Source organism: Saimiri boliviensis, chromosome 19, assembly GCF_048565385.1.
Source record: "Saimiri boliviensis isolate mSaiBol1 chromosome 19, mSaiBol1.pri, whole genome shotgun sequence".
In the NCBI taxonomy this organism is placed as follows: domain Eukaryota; kingdom Metazoa; phylum Chordata; class Mammalia; order Primates; family Cebidae; genus Saimiri; species Saimiri boliviensis.
This window is the reverse complement of record NC_133467.1, coordinates 21,026,328-21,042,430: the sequence shown is the minus strand read 5'-3', so window position 1 is coordinate 21,042,430 and position 16,103 is coordinate 21,026,328. Positions and strand designations below refer to the sequence as shown.

Here is a 16,103-nt window from a genome sequence, read left to right as displayed (position 1 = left end):
CAGCTCATTGCAATCTCTACCTCCTGGGTTCAAGCAATTCTCTTTCTTCAGCCTTCTGAGTAACTGGGAGTATAGGTGCCTGCCACCATGTCCAGCTAATTTTTGCATTTTTAGTAGAGATGGGATTTCACCACGTTGGCCAGGCTGGTCTTGAACTTCTGACCTTAAGTGATCCTCCTGCCTCAGTTTTCCAAAGTGCTGGGATTAGAGGCATGAGCCACCACACACGGCCTGATTAGCCTTTTTGATGTCTATATTTTTATCCTGAAACAAAATTAAATACAGTGATATTTAAATGCTTGACTGGAGTAGCATAATGTTTAAACTCATTGTTATCCTGATACATAGTCAAGGCTTCACTCCACCTGGGTTAACCCAAAGGCTGTGAATTGCTGAGGGAATCCCCCTCCTCTAGTGCTGCTTGCCACAGAGGGAATAAAACTTCTTGGTTCTTATGTTGCAGCCCTGGCTTTTGGTAAGTGAACCACTTCAAAGACAAAGTGAGTTGAAGTAAAAGACATTCTTGATATTATTAAGATTTTTAATGTCCACATGTGTAAAACATTAAATGCAAGAAAAAATTTTTGCGAGAAGAGTAGAGAATTAGATAAGCATCTATTGGCATCTCAAATGTTTCTCTGGGCCTGGATCTTTTTAGTTTTATTTTATTTAGGACTCAATTTTCTCACATACTCCACCCAAACACTACTCCCGCACCACATCTAGTCTGTTGGAACTTCGTACACACTTTCCAGAAGGAAAAGTTTTCGAAGTTGTTCCTGATTGGAAGAAAAGGTTGCTGGAAGATTCAGGAAGCTACAGAGAAGCTTGTCTCTGGTCCTAAATATATGAACTAAGATTCTAGACTTTTCCAACAGAGATTACAGATTGTAGGACTGGGGATTCTGGTAACATGAAATGTGTTTGTTCTCCTCAACCCAACTTCATTGAGAAGAGAAGACAGTTTTGACTAGCTGGTGAGAAAGAGACATAAGGTGTTAAACAGAACTCTAAAGTGTGAACTACAAGGAAAGACTTATCTCAAACCTCAGCATCCTCTTTGCATCATTTTGGTGGTCTGTGTTCTGGCTTCTAAGAAAGTCTGTCTTGGCACGGGTCTGGGAGGGGTGGTGACCAGAAGAAAGCTGTGCAGGGGGCTGGGATTGTTCATACTTCCTTTAGTGCTTTATTCTTGGGTTCCCTAAGGTTGTTGACTAAGCTGGCCAATTAGCTCTTCCTAACTTTCCAAAAGTACAGGAAAAGACTGCTTTTGGAGGGAGTTCTGGAAGGCAGTGTAGTCAGTGGGAGGAGGTGGCCAGAGAGCTGGATTCACTTTTGAAAGAAAGTTGAGTGTGGTCATGATTTTTCCTCCCTACTACCAAGTTCACATTTATGACTCACTAGATGAATAAGAATATCAACTTTTTAATCTAAAAATAATTGGACACAAGATTCGTTCTTGCCCTGAGTCAAATTATGAAGTATACCTAGCACAATAATAGTTTTAATTTATTGACTCCCTTTTTGTAAGGATTATGCAAATCACCCTACATGTAAGTCTACTCATCCTCATCAACCACAAGTCAAGCATTGCTAACTCAATTTTGTAAATTAAAAACTGATTGAGGTTCAGAGAGGGTAAGTCATTTTCCCAAAGTCACAGCAGAACTAGGATTCAAGAGCAGGCTGGTTTGATCCAAGCACTCTTACCCCAAATAGGCTCATATTCTCAGAGGCATGTGAACCAGAGCAACTGCATCTTAAAGAGGAGCTGGGTAAAATGAGGCTGAGACCTACTGGGCTGCATTCCCAGATGGTTAAGGCATTCTAAGTCACAGGAGTCATTCTAAGTCATAGGAAGTCGGCACAAGATACAGGTCATAAAGACCTTGCTGATAAAACAGGTTACAGTAAAGAAGTCAACAAAATCCTACCAAAACCAAGATGGCCATGAAAGTGACCTCTGGTCGTCCTCACTACTACACTCCCATCAGTGCCATGACAGTTTACGAATGCCATGGCAATGTGAGGAAGTTACGCTATATGGTCTAAAAAGGGGAGGCATGAATAATCCACCCCTGGTTTAGCATATCGTCAAGAAGTAGCCATAAAAGTGGGCAACCATCAGCCCTCAGGGCTGCTCTGTCTATGGAGTAGCCGTTCTGTTTTGTGTGTGTGTGTGTGTGTGTGTGTGTGTGTGTGTGTGTGTGTGTGTGTGTGTTTGAGATGGAGTCTCGCTCTGTTGCCAGGCTGGAGTGCAGTGGCATGATCTTGACTCACTGCAACCTCTGCCTCCTGGGTTCAAGTGATTCTCCTGCCTCAGCCTCCTGAGTAACTGGCATTACAGGTGCACGCCACCATGCCTGCCTATTTTTTTTAAATTTTTTAATTTTTTTTGTATTTTTAGTAGAGATGGGGTTTTGCCATGTTGGCCAGGCTAGTCTAAAACTTCTGACCTCAGGTGATCCCCCTACCTTGGCCTCCCAAAGTGCTGGGATTACAGGTGTGAGCCACCACACCCAGCCAGAATAGCTATTCTTTTATTCCTTTACTTTCTTAATAAACTTGCTTTCACTTTTCACTGCAGACTCGCCCTGAATTAGTTCTTGTGTGAGTTCCAAGAACCCTCTCCTGGGGTCTGGATCTGACCCCTTTCCTGTGACATATTTCTGGTGACCAGAGAAGGGACTGTAATGCAGACACCCTGACCCAACGACTACCTTTGGGTAAGTGTTGGGGTCCTGCAACAAGAGTGCCCCATTATAATGCCAATATTCTTTATTTATTCAACAAACATTTGTTAAGCACTAGGTCCCAAGTGTTGTTTAGGGAATAGCTAGTGAACAAGACAGATACATGTTCCTTTCTCCCTTTAAATTTACAGCCCAGTTTGGGGGAATGGGGAATATAAATGGGAAAAGTAAACAGGCAAGTGGAGATAATTAAAATAAAATTATATTTTGAAGGAAAGAGAGACAAGGTAACTACATTAGAAGGGAGTCTCTCTGAGGAAGTATCATTTAAAATGCCAGTGCAATTATTAGGTGAAAGAGCATTTTAGATAGAGAAAACAGCTTTTCACAGGACTGCTTTGGCATTTTGGATAAAACAGTGCATTATTGTGTGGGACTGTAGTATACTTAGCCTTCCTAAGTGCCCAAATGACAGTAGGTCTCCTAGTCAGTGACAACCAAATCTGACCGCTATTCATTTCCAAACTGCCCTCTGGGGGTGCCTTCCTTCTGTTGTTGAAAACCACTGGGCAAGAGCTGTGATCCAAAAATAAGAAAAAGCTTGGCACGTAGCAGGAATAAAATAAAGAACTGTGTGGCTGGGAAGGGGGTGGTGGCAACAAACTATGCTGGAGAGGGAGACAGGGGCCCTGATTCAGCAGGGCTTTGTAAACTGGGGTGAGGAATTTGGGTTATATTGTTAGTACTAAGGGAAGCCACTGAAAAACATAGTTTGTTTTTCAGGGGAATTGGAGAGAAGTGGAAAATTTTGACATATGTTTTGACAGAGTTTCAGTCCCTCTGGGTGTTGGGTGCATGGGAAAGGATGAATCGAGGATTACACCTACTATTTTTTACTCTGTTTCTTTCACAGCACCGATGGTAATTATTTCCTAGACTTTTTTTTTTTTTTCCTGTTTGTCTATTTCTCCAATTAGGTCCACATCTACTTTTATTCTGGTGCTCAATGTAAATTATTTCTCTGCCAAGGATCATTTAGATTATTCCCAAATTTTTGCACTTTGAAAATAAAAAAAAAAAAAAGCTACAGTGTTCACACACATCTTTGTGCATTTCCCTAGGATAAAAAGATAGAATCGAAAGGGCAAGGCATAAGCTATACATTGTAACTTTCTTTTTTGAAACAGAGTCTCACTCTGTTGCCCAGGCTGGAGTGCAATGGTGAGATCTCGGCTCACTGCAACCTCCGTCTCCTGGGTTCAAGTGATTCTCCTGCCTCAGCCTCCCGAGTATCTGGGATTATAGGCATGTGCCACCATGCCTGGCAAATTTTGTATTTTTAGTAGAGATGGGGTTTCGCCATGTTGGCCAGGCTGGTCTCAAACATCTAACCTCATGTGATCCTCCTGCCTCAGCCTTCCAAAGTGCTAGGATTACAGGTATGAGCCACCACATCTGGCTTGTTATAACTTGATGAATATTGTCAAATTTCTCACTATAATTGTACCAATTTACATTCCTATCCATGTCATGTAGGGGTATCTTTTCTCTATACTGTATGTACTAATAGCATCATTTGTAGAAATTTTTATAAGACTGGCAGGCAAAAATGGTATCTTACTAAATTTGCATTTAACAAATATTTGAGAAGTGGATACTTTTATTTTTAGCTTTATTTATTGCCATTTATAATTGTTCTCTAGTGAATTCCCTCATATAATTTACTCACTTAAATGAAGTTGTTGTCTTTTTGTTACTGGTTTTGTTACTAGCGGTGAATCTGTATGAGTCGGCAGCAAACTTGATCCTTGCCTCCTTGGAAGAAAAAATTCAGCTGAGGGACAGAAGTAGATTTAAGGCAGAGGGAGAGACTGAAGCAAGCTTTATTGAGAGTTTATTAAAACGTTTTAGAGAAGGAGCAAAAGAAAGCAAAATCACTTGGAAGAGGGCCAAGGGAATGACTTCAAAGATCCAAGTGGCCGGTTGAAATCTTGGCTTGGGATTTTTATACATTGGCTTGGTTTTGGGGTTTGCATTTTGGGGTTGGCTCTCCATATGTGCAGTGGCCTGCCAATACCTGGGTGGGGCCACATGCAAAGGGCCACATACTGAGGTTGTGTGCATGCTCTCTAGGGTTGATTTTCCTTTACCAGTCAAAATCCCTGAGGAAGGTCATACATCTGCCATTTTGCCTCTTAATGCACATGCTTGAGCCTGCTCACCCTATTCATTAGATCTTACCAAGGAAGCTGCTAATCACCATCTACAGGTGTTTTCTATCTATTGGGAGTCTGTCTTCCTCTGGCTCTGGCTGTAACCAATTCTCATTACAGTCACCTGACATTCCGGGGGGCAGGCCCTCTCCTTTCCTGTTCATGTAAGTCTAAGAGTTTATGGCATCTCTTTATGTGACATGAAAGTAACTCTTTCTTTACCTGTTGCACCTATTACAAATGTTTCCTCCCGTTGTGTATTCTGTTAACTTTTTCCATGCAGAACGTTTAACTTTTTAAAGCAAATCTACTATTTCCCTTATAGCTTCTTGTCACCTCATATTTGTTGAATATACTGTTCTCTGTTTGTTTCTAATATAAAGTTTTTGTGGTGTTTTAGCTTCAGGATGTATTTAAAAATCTATTTTCATTTACTGTGGGGTAGGCAGTAAACTTAATTTTTTCAAAATAGAGAAGTGATAACCAAAAACACCATTTAAAAAATTCTCAAGCCAGGCGCGGTGGCTCACACCTGTAATCCCAACACTTTGGGAGGCTGAGGCTGGTGGATCACGAGGTCAAGAGATCAAGACCATCCTGACCAACATGGTGAAACCCCATCTCTACTAAAAATATAAAAATTAGCTGGGTGTGGTGGTGCGTGCCAGTAGTCCAAGCTCCTTGGGAGGCTGAGGCAGGAGAACTGCTTGAACCTGGGAGGCGGAGGTTGCAGTGAGCAGAGATTGCATGATTGCACTCCAGCCTGGAGCCTGGCAATGAAGCAAGACTCCATCTCAAAAAAAAAAAAAATTCTCATTCATTTGAAATGACAGTACTATTTTAGTCTAAGCTTCCCTTTATGCTTGGGTTTGATTCTGAACTCTCTTCTGTTCTTTTGATCTCATCGTTTATTACTGGACTAATAACTTTATTTTAATAAATATATTATTAAATGTATTTTAATATACATGTCTACTCAAGCATATATGTTAAATATATTTCAATATATTTCAATATGTATTTTTATAACATTTTTCTTCAAAGTGCATTTGGCAAACTTTGTGTTTTTCTTCTTTATAATAGTTTTTTTTGTTGTTTGTTTGTTTTGTTTTGTTTTTGTTGTTGTTGTTTTGTTTTGAGACAGAGTTTCGCTCTTGTTACCCAGGCTGGAGTGCAATGGCACCATCTCGGCTCACCGCAACCTCCGCCTCCTGGGTTCAGGCAATTCTCCTGCCTCAGCCTCCTGAGTAGCTGGGATTACAGGCACGCACCACCATGCCCAGCTAATTTTTTGTATTTTTAGTAGAGACGGGGTTTCACTATGTTGACCGGGATGGTCTCGATCTCTTGACCTCATGATCCACCTGCCTCGGCCTCCCAAAGTGCTGGGATTACAGGCTTGAGCCACCGTGCCCGGCGCTTCTTTATATAGATTTTATAATCAATTTGTCAAATGCTCCTCCCTCCCATTTCTCTGCCATATTCTATTGCATTTATTCGAATTACATGGAATTTATTCTAATTTAACTTGGGAAGGAATTTGAGTGCCTTACACTACAAAGTCTACCTTTCTATGAAAATCTGGTATGAATGTGCTAGAGTTAAAATACTTGGATTTTTTTTTTCTTTTTCATTGATGGTTTCCATCTCCCTGAACTCAAACCATCAAATATTGCTTTCCCAAAGGGTCTTGCTTTCAGATTGCTACCCACAGGTACATAATAAAATGTTAGCTGTTAATGAAGGTGCTGGCTGATAATTGGGAAGTAAGTTAGGGACAGTTCATTTCTTACTGTTTGGCCTCTGAATGAGTCTTTTTGCTTCCCCTGATCTGCCTTGGCCCTGCAGTCTGTGCTTCCCAGACTTCTGGAGGCACTAGTGGGAGATGCGGGGGCAAAGGAGAGGAGGGATCTGGAACTTCTCTCCCTTCCTCCCTGACTCACACAGCAGCTCCACCAACAGCTGCATCCTCCCTGTGGCTCCGCTACTATCTGAGAGGCTGGCTTTGACTCCAGCCTCCGCAAGTGGCCACTGGGTTTATTTTTTGTTTTTGTTTTTTTTTTTTGAGACAGAGTCTCACTCTGCTGCCAGGCGCCAGCCTGGAGTGCAGTGGCGTGATCTTAGCTCACTGCAACCTCCGCCTCCCGGGTTCAAGCAATTCTCCTGCCTCAGCCTCCCGAGTAGCTGGGACTACAGGGGCGTGCCACCACGCCCAGCTAATTTGGTTGAGCCCTCACTGATACACATCTTTTCAAAGGTATTTTGAATTCAAAAAGACATAGGATCAATTTTCATAACAAGTCTATGAAGCACATGGTGTAGTTAGGTCCACTGGGAGAATTTCAGGCGGGACAGCTGTTGTGGGGCTGAGATTCTGCAGTTGGTAGCAAGGAGGAGGAGAAGAAGGAGGTTGGTGAGGAAGACAGAGAGAAAAAAGTAATATAACACCCGATTTATAAAAGTGGCCATTCTAGGTACTTTCAAACAACAGTCTTGCACAGTAGATATTACTTCCATTTCTACGGATGAGAAAACACAGATGCATGCACATACATGAATGTCATACTGTAAGTAGCCAAGCCATGTTCTACCTACACAATTTTGCTTCTGAAATCCAAAGAAACAAATATTTTATAGTATTGCAGTGGTGAAATTCATATTAAATAGACAACTTTTTCCTGGTACTCCTGCTGTCTTGCCCACACTGACCACTTGGGAGGCCCAGAAATGGCTCTTTATGCTGCCTGGGCCTCTGTCTACCTGTTGGCTACAAAGCCTTGGCCACGCCTGTAAAGTCTTGTTTATTACAGCATCTGACTTTGATTATCGGTAGTTTTTTGTCTTTAAAGAACATTATTCACTAATGTTTCTGTCAACTTTTTTTAAAATCTAATTTCATTCTTTCTCAACTCAAACTGAAAATGGGTCACAGTAGGCCCTAGGTGTTTAGACTTGCCCAAGATAATAAAACAGGCAACATTTATACCTGGTGATCTCTTTTCACTTCTAGGAATTTTTCTCTTTGTTTTTGACATCCCTTACCTAAGGTGCTATACTACTTCAGGCCAGGAGGCTCCATTTGTTTCTGTCTTTATCTTTTGCCTTTTATCAAAATTCAGCCTTCCTGAGTTTCATTCTCTGACTTGATAATGGGAGGTGATTGAATGAGTTCAAAATTCACCCTGGAAAAAGTATTAGGCTAAAGTGTAATTTTTCTCAGGTAACTCAGTGCCTTCACAGACTTAAAATGTGTTTTTTTCCCCCAAAAGACCCATCAAAGCCATTGCAGTGGTTGAGATTATACTAATTCCATGGGTGAGGTGGGAGAGCCTTTCAGAGAAAGGGATCTTTGACTTCAGACCCAGGTATGGCATTTAGTTTTATCTGCTCCACTCATGGGTTGTATCTGGATCTTAGTTTTAATACAAAATACGGTTTTTAAGCTACACTTTAACGTAGCCTTCAGTTCCATGAGAGTTTTGTGGGGCGGGGACAGGGATTGATGGAAGAAAAAACACATACAAGTGTGACTTATGAAGTTTTGTCAAACATTGGACTTTTAACAATGAATTTTTTTTTCAGCACTAGCTGAAGTTTTATTTTGGACCAAAAAAAAAAAAGCAATTGAATTGTTTTGTAGTTGGAGGCATGGGCAAGGGGGGTCCCCAGGGAGTAAACTCTCCCCCAGGTGGGCTGAGGGCGAGGGCTGAGCCTCAGGGGGATCTCCTGTTCCCTGTGTTCCCCTGCACAGGGGCCTCCTTCCTTGGCTCTGGAGCAGGCTGGGAGGGGCTGCTGTAGCTGGTCACTTGGTCAGGACATCAGGGGACTTGGACTGCAGCTTCCCATTGCGGGTCTTATCTTCTTCACAGCCATGGCCCTGGTGGAGCCGGTGCGGCTGACAGAGCTGGAGCCCGCGCCAGAGCCAAAGCTGCAGCCGGGGCCGTAGCTGAGGCGGGAGCTTGTGAGGCCCCCATAGGTGGAGCTCAGCCCACCTGCACAGCTGCTGGTAGTCTTCATGTGGATACTCAGGTTCTGCATCCCAGACTCCAGCGGCTCTCCTTGCCTTCCAGCAACTTCCTATAGGTGGCGATCTCCATGTCCAGGGCCAGCTTGACATTCCTCAGCTCCTGGTACTCACGCAGCTGCCGCGCCATGTCCTGCTTGGCCTGCTTCAGGGCGGCCTCCAGCTCAGACAGCTTGACATTGGCATCCGTAATGGCCAGCTCCCTGCGCCGCTTGGCATCTGTGATGGCGGCCTCCAGGGAAGCCCTCTGGCCTTTCAGGCCCTTAGTCTCAGCCTGGAGCCAGCTGATGTTCCGGTTCATCTCAGAGATCTCAGTCTTTGTACCCTGCAGGTCAGTCTCGGGCTTCCCAGCCTGTGTCTGCAGCTCCTCATACTTGATCCGGTATATGCTCTCAGCCTCAGCTGGGCTGTGGTTGGCGATCTCCTCATACTGTGCCTTGACCTCAGCGATGGTGCCGTCCATGTCGGGGGAGCGGCTGTTGTCCATGGACAGCACCACAGACGTGTCTGGGATCTGGGACCGCAGCTCCTGGATCTCCTCTTCCTACAGCTGCCTGAGGAAGCTGATCTCATCAGTCGGCTCTTCCAGGTGAGACTCCAGCTCTACCTTGTTCGTGTAAGCTTCATCCTTCCTGATGAGGACAAATTCATTCTCCATCTCTGTCTGCTTATTGATCTCATCCTCATACTTGTTCTTGAAGCCCTCCATCAACCCCTGCATGCTGCCATGCTCCACCTCTAGCTTCAGCTTCCCCTGGCCCAGAGTCTCTAGCCGCGGTCTCAGGTTGTTGATATAGCTCCCGAACGAGTTGTTGTGTTGCTCTGAGCCATCTTCTGCTGCTACAGGAGGCTCCACTTGGTCTCCAGCACCTTGTTCTGCAGCTCCAGGAACCCTATCTTATCTATGAAGGAGGCAAACTTGTTGAGTGTCTTGATCTGCTCCTTCTCCTGGGTGCACATGGCCTGGATGTTGGGGTCCACCTCTAGGTTAAGGGGGCTCAGCAGGCTCTGGTTGACCGTGACGGCAGTGATGCCTCCCATGCCACTGGCTCCACCATAGCCTCCACCCAGGCCCCCCCAGAGGCTGCTGCTGCCCACTCAAGAGAAGCTCAAGGAGCTGATGTGGGCACTGGGCCCCACTCGTGTAGGAGTGGCTGCTGAAGGCCTGGGGCCAGAGGTGGACACCTTGTAGGACCTCTGGGTCACCGTGATGGACATGGTGGAGGCAGGAGTGGAGGCAGGTGGGCTGAACCAGGCCGAGATTCCAGAAGGACTAGAGAAACTGCTACTTGGTGTACCAATGATTTTATCAAGTGTCAGGGAACTCTTGAGCTTGATGTGTCTCCTAACAGTCCAGCATCTGGGTGCTCATACCTCCTTGCGTCTGAGTTTGAGAGTAGCCATACTGCACACTAGCACATTGCTTAGCAGGGCAGAATTCTCAGCTGGAGTTCCCATGGATTAGCCATGGTGGATTTGGCTTAAGAGAGCTCTTCTGATGGAGAGGCAATAAGTGGGCCAAGGAGTCAGAAGTCTGGTTCCAGTTCTCCTACTATACCAGGCAGGTCCTTTTGCTTGAGTACTCTTCTGTTTTACTTCTCAGTAGATGAAACACTTAGACTTGAAACATTTAGAACCTCGTCTTGGGTTCCTTCCACCATTTGTGGGACTCTGGGGAATAGTTCTGCTTTAACTACTGCTTTATTGTTTTCCCTTTATGCACAAGCTATTCCTCAGCAGCAAAGGGGTCTGAAGAAGGCAGGAACAGCAGATCACTTCTCTTCTGTGGTGCAGCCAGGCATCTCCAGCATTTCAACAAGCCCCCAGCACTCTTCTTCCGCCAGCCAGGGAGTAGTCCCCGCCTAATAAGGTAAAAATCCAGAGAATGCAGGGGATTGAGGAAGGGAGGGGCAGATGTTGTGAAGCGATATCCTCACAGCTCAGTGAGGGGTGGAGTCTGTCTTGCTCACCGTGGCAGTCTTGGTTCCTGCACTGAGATGAGCGTAGAGTGGGTGCTCAGTAAGTACTTGTTGAATGATGCTTTAACTATGGCAGGGAGATTCAGATGTAACTGCACATTCAAGGTTACTTTTATCTCTAGTAGGTTGTAATATAGGTTAAATTTCCCTGGGTATATAAAATAGTATATTTCTGCTTTCAAACAGAATACACTGAGTTCCCAAATCCTCTGGGGTTTACAATCTAGAAGCTTCACTGGCAGTTCTAGAGCAAGGACATCCAACCTTTGATGCAATGATTATTGACTATTTAAATAGCAACTTCAGTAACATCACTGATTGCAAACTCTTCTCATCACTTTTGAGATACTCAATGACAGAGCATTATAAAAGATTTGAATTGACTTAAACCTTCCCCATTCATTTGGAATTAGAATCTCACATTGTTAAAAAAGTCTTCTGACCTTGAAAATTCTTGCATTTTGACATTTCATTTATTTATAAATCCATTTATTAAATCATTTATTCAATACACATGTATATATTTTTTCTTCCAACTTCTATTTTAGGTTCAGGGGTACATGTGCTGGTTGGTCACATGGATAAATTGTATGTTGCTGGGATTTTGTGTACAAATGGTTTTATCACCCAGGTAGCAAGCATAGTACCTAATAAGTAGTTTTCTGATTCTCACCCTCCTCCTACTCTCCACCCTCAAGTAGGCCTTGGTGTCGATTGTTCTCCTCTTTGTATACATGTGTACTCAATATTTAGCTTCCACTTATAAGTGAGAATGTGCAATATTTGGTTTTCTGTCTCTGCATTAATTTGCTTAGAATAATGGCCTCCAGCTCCACCCATGTTGCTGCAAAGGACATAATTTCATTATTTTATGGCTGCATAGTATTCCATGATGTATATGTATCACATTTTCTTTATCCAGTTCATTATTGATGGCATCTAGGTTAATTACATGTTTGTTATTGTGGAAAGTGCTGTGATGAACATATACATGCATGCATCTTTTTGGTGGAATGATTCGTTTTCTTTTGGCTATATATCCAGTAATGGGATTGCTGGGTTGAAGGGTAGTTCTGCTTTAAGTTCTTTGAGAAATCTCCAAGCAGATTTCCACAGTGGCTGAACTAATTCCCATCAGCAGTGTGTAAATGTCTCCTTTTCTCTGCAACCTCACCAACATCTATTATTTTTTGTCTTTTTTATAATAGCCATTCTGACAGGTGTGAGATGGTATCTCACTGGGGTTTTGAGTTCCATTTTTCTAATAATTAGTAATGATGAGCATGTTTTTATATGCTTGTTGGCCACATTTATGTCTTCCTTTGAAAAGTGTCCGATTATGACCTTTGCTCATTTTTTAATGGGGTTGTGTTTTCTGCTTGTTGATTTGTTTAAGTTCCTTATAGATTCTGGATATCAGATCTTTGTTAAGTGCATAGTTTGCAAATATTTTCTCCCATTTTATAGGTTGTCTGTTTACTCTGTTGATTGTTTCTTTTCCTCTGCACAAGCTCCAGTTGAATTAGGCCCCACTTGTCGATTTTTGTTTCTGTTGCAATTGCTTTTAGAATTTCCGTCATGAAATCTTTTCCAAGGTCTATGTCTGGAATATTTCCTAGGTTTCCTTGTAGGTATTTTATAGTTTTAGGTTTTATGTTTAAGTCTTTAGTCCATCTTAAGTTGATTTTTGTATATGATATAAAGAAGGAGTCCGGTTTCAATCTTCTGAATAAGGCTAGCCAGTTATTCCAGCACCGTTTATTGAACAGGGAATCATTCTGCATTGCTTGTTATTGTTGACTTCGTTGAAGATTGGATGGTTGTAGGTGTACAGTTACATAGATTGCACAAAAGATGCAGTCATATTAGTGATGGAGGTTAGCATTTTTTCCATGAAGAATTGGGGTAACATTTCACAACGCCAGAAAATAAGGAGTTTGAAGATGCTAGATTGTGTAATGGTCAGAGACTGGAATGCTAGATTCCTTAGCATGCTAACTTTTAGCTTTTTTGTAAAAAATCTGAGAAATTTTCATTTCTATTTAAGTTGTTCTGTCTCACAAATGATCTTTTTCTTTCATTAATTTATTTTATTCTCATGCATTCACAATTGTGAAAGTTGACCGTAGTGATCATGCTACCAAGAAGTTTTATTACCTATCAGTTAAATTTTCATACCTTTCTTTATGCACATCCACACATCTCTGCTGTTTCAAATCTAAAACAAATTAGTCATTATTAGTACCTTTGCTATATGCTAAACACACAGTCCAAAAGCTGCTCATTATTATAAAACCAAGCCTACTTAATTCCAAGGATATTGTGATCCAATATTCAGAATAATTGAGAGATTTATCTTTAACAAAGGAAATGCCCCTTTTCAAAAAATTAAATGTAAGATAATTGTTTCCTTAGCAAATAATTTCCATGGGTTAAACTCAAGGCACTAACAAATAATATGATCTAGGAATATATTATGAGTCTACAGGTAGTTCCTAAGGCCTAAAAGTAATTTAATTTTCTCACAGTTTTACTTTCATTAGACACGTTATTTTTATTTATTTATTTTTTTTGAGATGGAGTCTTGCTCTGTCACCCAGGCTAGAGTGCAGTGGGCAACCTCGGTTCACTACAAGCTCCACTTCCTGAGTTCAAGTGATTCTTGTGCCTCAGCCTCCCGAGTAGAAGGGATTACAGATATATGCCATCATGCCCAACTAATTTTTGTATTTTTAGTAGAGATGGGATTTCCCCATATTGGCTAGGGTAGACTCAAACTCCTGGCCCCAAATGATCCTCCCACTTCAGCCTCCCAAAGTGCCGGGATCACAGGCACAAACCACCATGCCCAGCTTCATTAACAGACACCTCCTCTTCTGTACCTCTATTTGATTTTATTTCTAAAATCATTCCAATATTTTTTTTCTAATTTCAACCTATGCTAAATAATTTTGAATTTGGAAAATATATACATTTCAAAAGTTACCTATCATTTAACAAATATTATTTGAATATCTATCTGATATGTTAGGCTCTGGGCTAGGGATGAGGATACAGAGATAAGGGAAAACCAATCCTTGTTTTCAAGGAGGCTAATGGTAAGGTGGTAATATCAGACATATAGCAAATTCTGTGAGACAAACACTATAGAACAGGTGTCCCCAAACTACGACCCGCGGGCCGCATGCGGCCCCCTGAGGCCATTTATCCGGCCCCCCGCCACACTTCAGGAAGGGGCACCTCTTTCATTGGTGGTCAGTGAGAGGAGCACAGTATGTGGCGGCCCTCCAACGGTCTGAGGGACAGTGAACTGGCCCCCTGTGTAAAAAGTTTGGGGACGCCTGCTCTAGAAGGAATGAATACACAGTGCTATGACAGCAAAGCAGCAACAGAAGACCACTAACGCAGTCTTAGTGGGGCAGGGAAGGCTTGATAAGGGGAGGTCCAATTGAAGAAGCTCAAAAAGTTTCTTGGAGAAGAAAGGATCAATGAATGAAGGGGTAGGAGAGCACAGCCCATTGTGGCTATTGTCAGCAGTGTGTGTGACTGGAGCATAGACCATTTGTGGGGGAGTATCAGGAGGTAGTTTAGGAGTGGGAAATCTCATGGAAGGTTATCATGCCATAGCGAGTAAACTTTTAGTAAATTAACTGATATATGCCTCTCTTTCTTTTCTTTTCTTTCTTTCTTTCCTTTTTTTTTTGTGACAGGGTTTTGCTCTGTCAATCAGGCTGAAGTGCAGTAGCACAATCATGATTCACTGCAGCCTCACTCTTCTGAGCTCAAGCTAGCCTCCTGCCTCAGCCTCCTGAGTAACTGAAACAACAGGTGTATACTACCATGCCCAACTAATTTTTCTTATTTTTAGTAGAGATGAGGTCTCACCCTGTTGCCCAGACTGGTCTCGAACTCCTGAACTCAAGCGGCGATCCTCCTGCCTCAGCCTCCCAAAGTGTTGAGATTGCAGGTGTGAGTCACCATGCCCACACCCTCTCTCCCTTTTGATTCGCCTAGGAACTGTCCTTCTGTGGCACAATTAGCTAGGACTGTGTATGCGCACTGCTTTAAAGAAGGGCCACTATAAAAACACTCAGGAAAATATGATTCCGTTAGGATGTATGCTCTTTGAGGAGACAACTTATTGGCAGGTGTCCTGTGAATCTGCAACCGATAGTCTACAGTGGTATTCAATGAGTATTTGTTAAATTAATGAAAAATCAGATTCTTGGCTGTTTAGTCTCAAGAGCTCATTTTAAGTTATAAGAACTCATGTTCTGGAGTTTCAGGAGTCCCACTGTCTCAGATAATCAAGTTAAAGACCAATATGATGGATTTGGAAGGGTAGGGGATCAGTCAGAACTAGCTTTTACTACTATAGATTAGGAAACTCTTATTCCTCTGTGGGAAAGATGTGCTCTGGATGGGAAGCAGTGATATGTACTGCAGCAGTAAATGCTGATGTATGTTCCTGAGGAAGGACCTTCTCCATGCCCTCCTTCAGGCTCAGTCTGGAAAAGAAAGGAGCATATTGTACAACTCCAGTGTGTATTTGGGGGATCAGAGAGCAGAAAGTGACTATGCCTTATAATCTCAGTGAAGCCAGAAGTGGTGACAGTTTTGCCAACATTTTTCTCTACCCTGCATGAGGTGAGCGTAGTAGAGCAGAGGGGACTACGTGTGATCTTTAAGTAAAAAGACCCCAATAGAGCATGTAGAACAACCAAATATATTCCAGATGCCCACTGAGAACAGTTTGGAAGACTCTGAGAGAGAGCCCAACCTAAGCAGATTATGAAGAGGGCAAGAAGAATAGAGCTGTGTCTTGTACAGCACAAAAACCATAAACCAAATGGGCGTGACAGTGTCTCAGTTGATGCCAAAGGGGACAGGTGAAGACTGAAGGTCGGGTGTTTGTCCTCCTCCTTCCCTATGCCTTGCTGCATTCTGTCATCTGGGATACTGCTTAGACACAGCCAGGGGGAAGGGTGGAGAAATAAATTCTGAGATAATTGAGAAAACAGAATTAAATTAAGATTTAATATCTAGCAATGGAATGGGTGCACAAAATAAAAGTTAAGATGAGTGGTGATTAGCCAGTGTTCTCTTAGAGGGACAGAACTAATAGGATAGGCTATTATATCAATATATAGATGCAGATATATATATATATATATATATGTGTGTGTGTGTGTGT

The 16,103-nt window shown here is 42.6% G+C and overlaps 1 protein-coding gene across 6 annotated transcripts in view; it reads left to right on the top strand.

The window, feature by feature from the left end:
* The first annotated feature begins 6,313 nt into the window (after positions 1 to 6,313).
* LOC104650944 (uncharacterized) overlaps positions 6,314 to 16,103 on the top strand; it is a 413,896-nt gene continuing 404,106 nt past the window's right edge. For all 6 annotated transcript variants that reach the window (XM_074389849.1, XM_074389848.1, XM_074389847.1 and 3 more), the window contains exons 1-2: positions 6,314 to 9,519; positions 10,657 to 10,800. In XM_074389849.1, the coding sequence (XP_074245950.1) occupies positions 9,002 to 9,519; positions 10,657 to 10,800 (662 nt within the window). In that variant the 5' untranslated portion in view covers positions 6,314 to 9,001. The remainder of the gene's footprint in view (positions 9,520 to 10,656; positions 10,801 to 16,103) is intronic.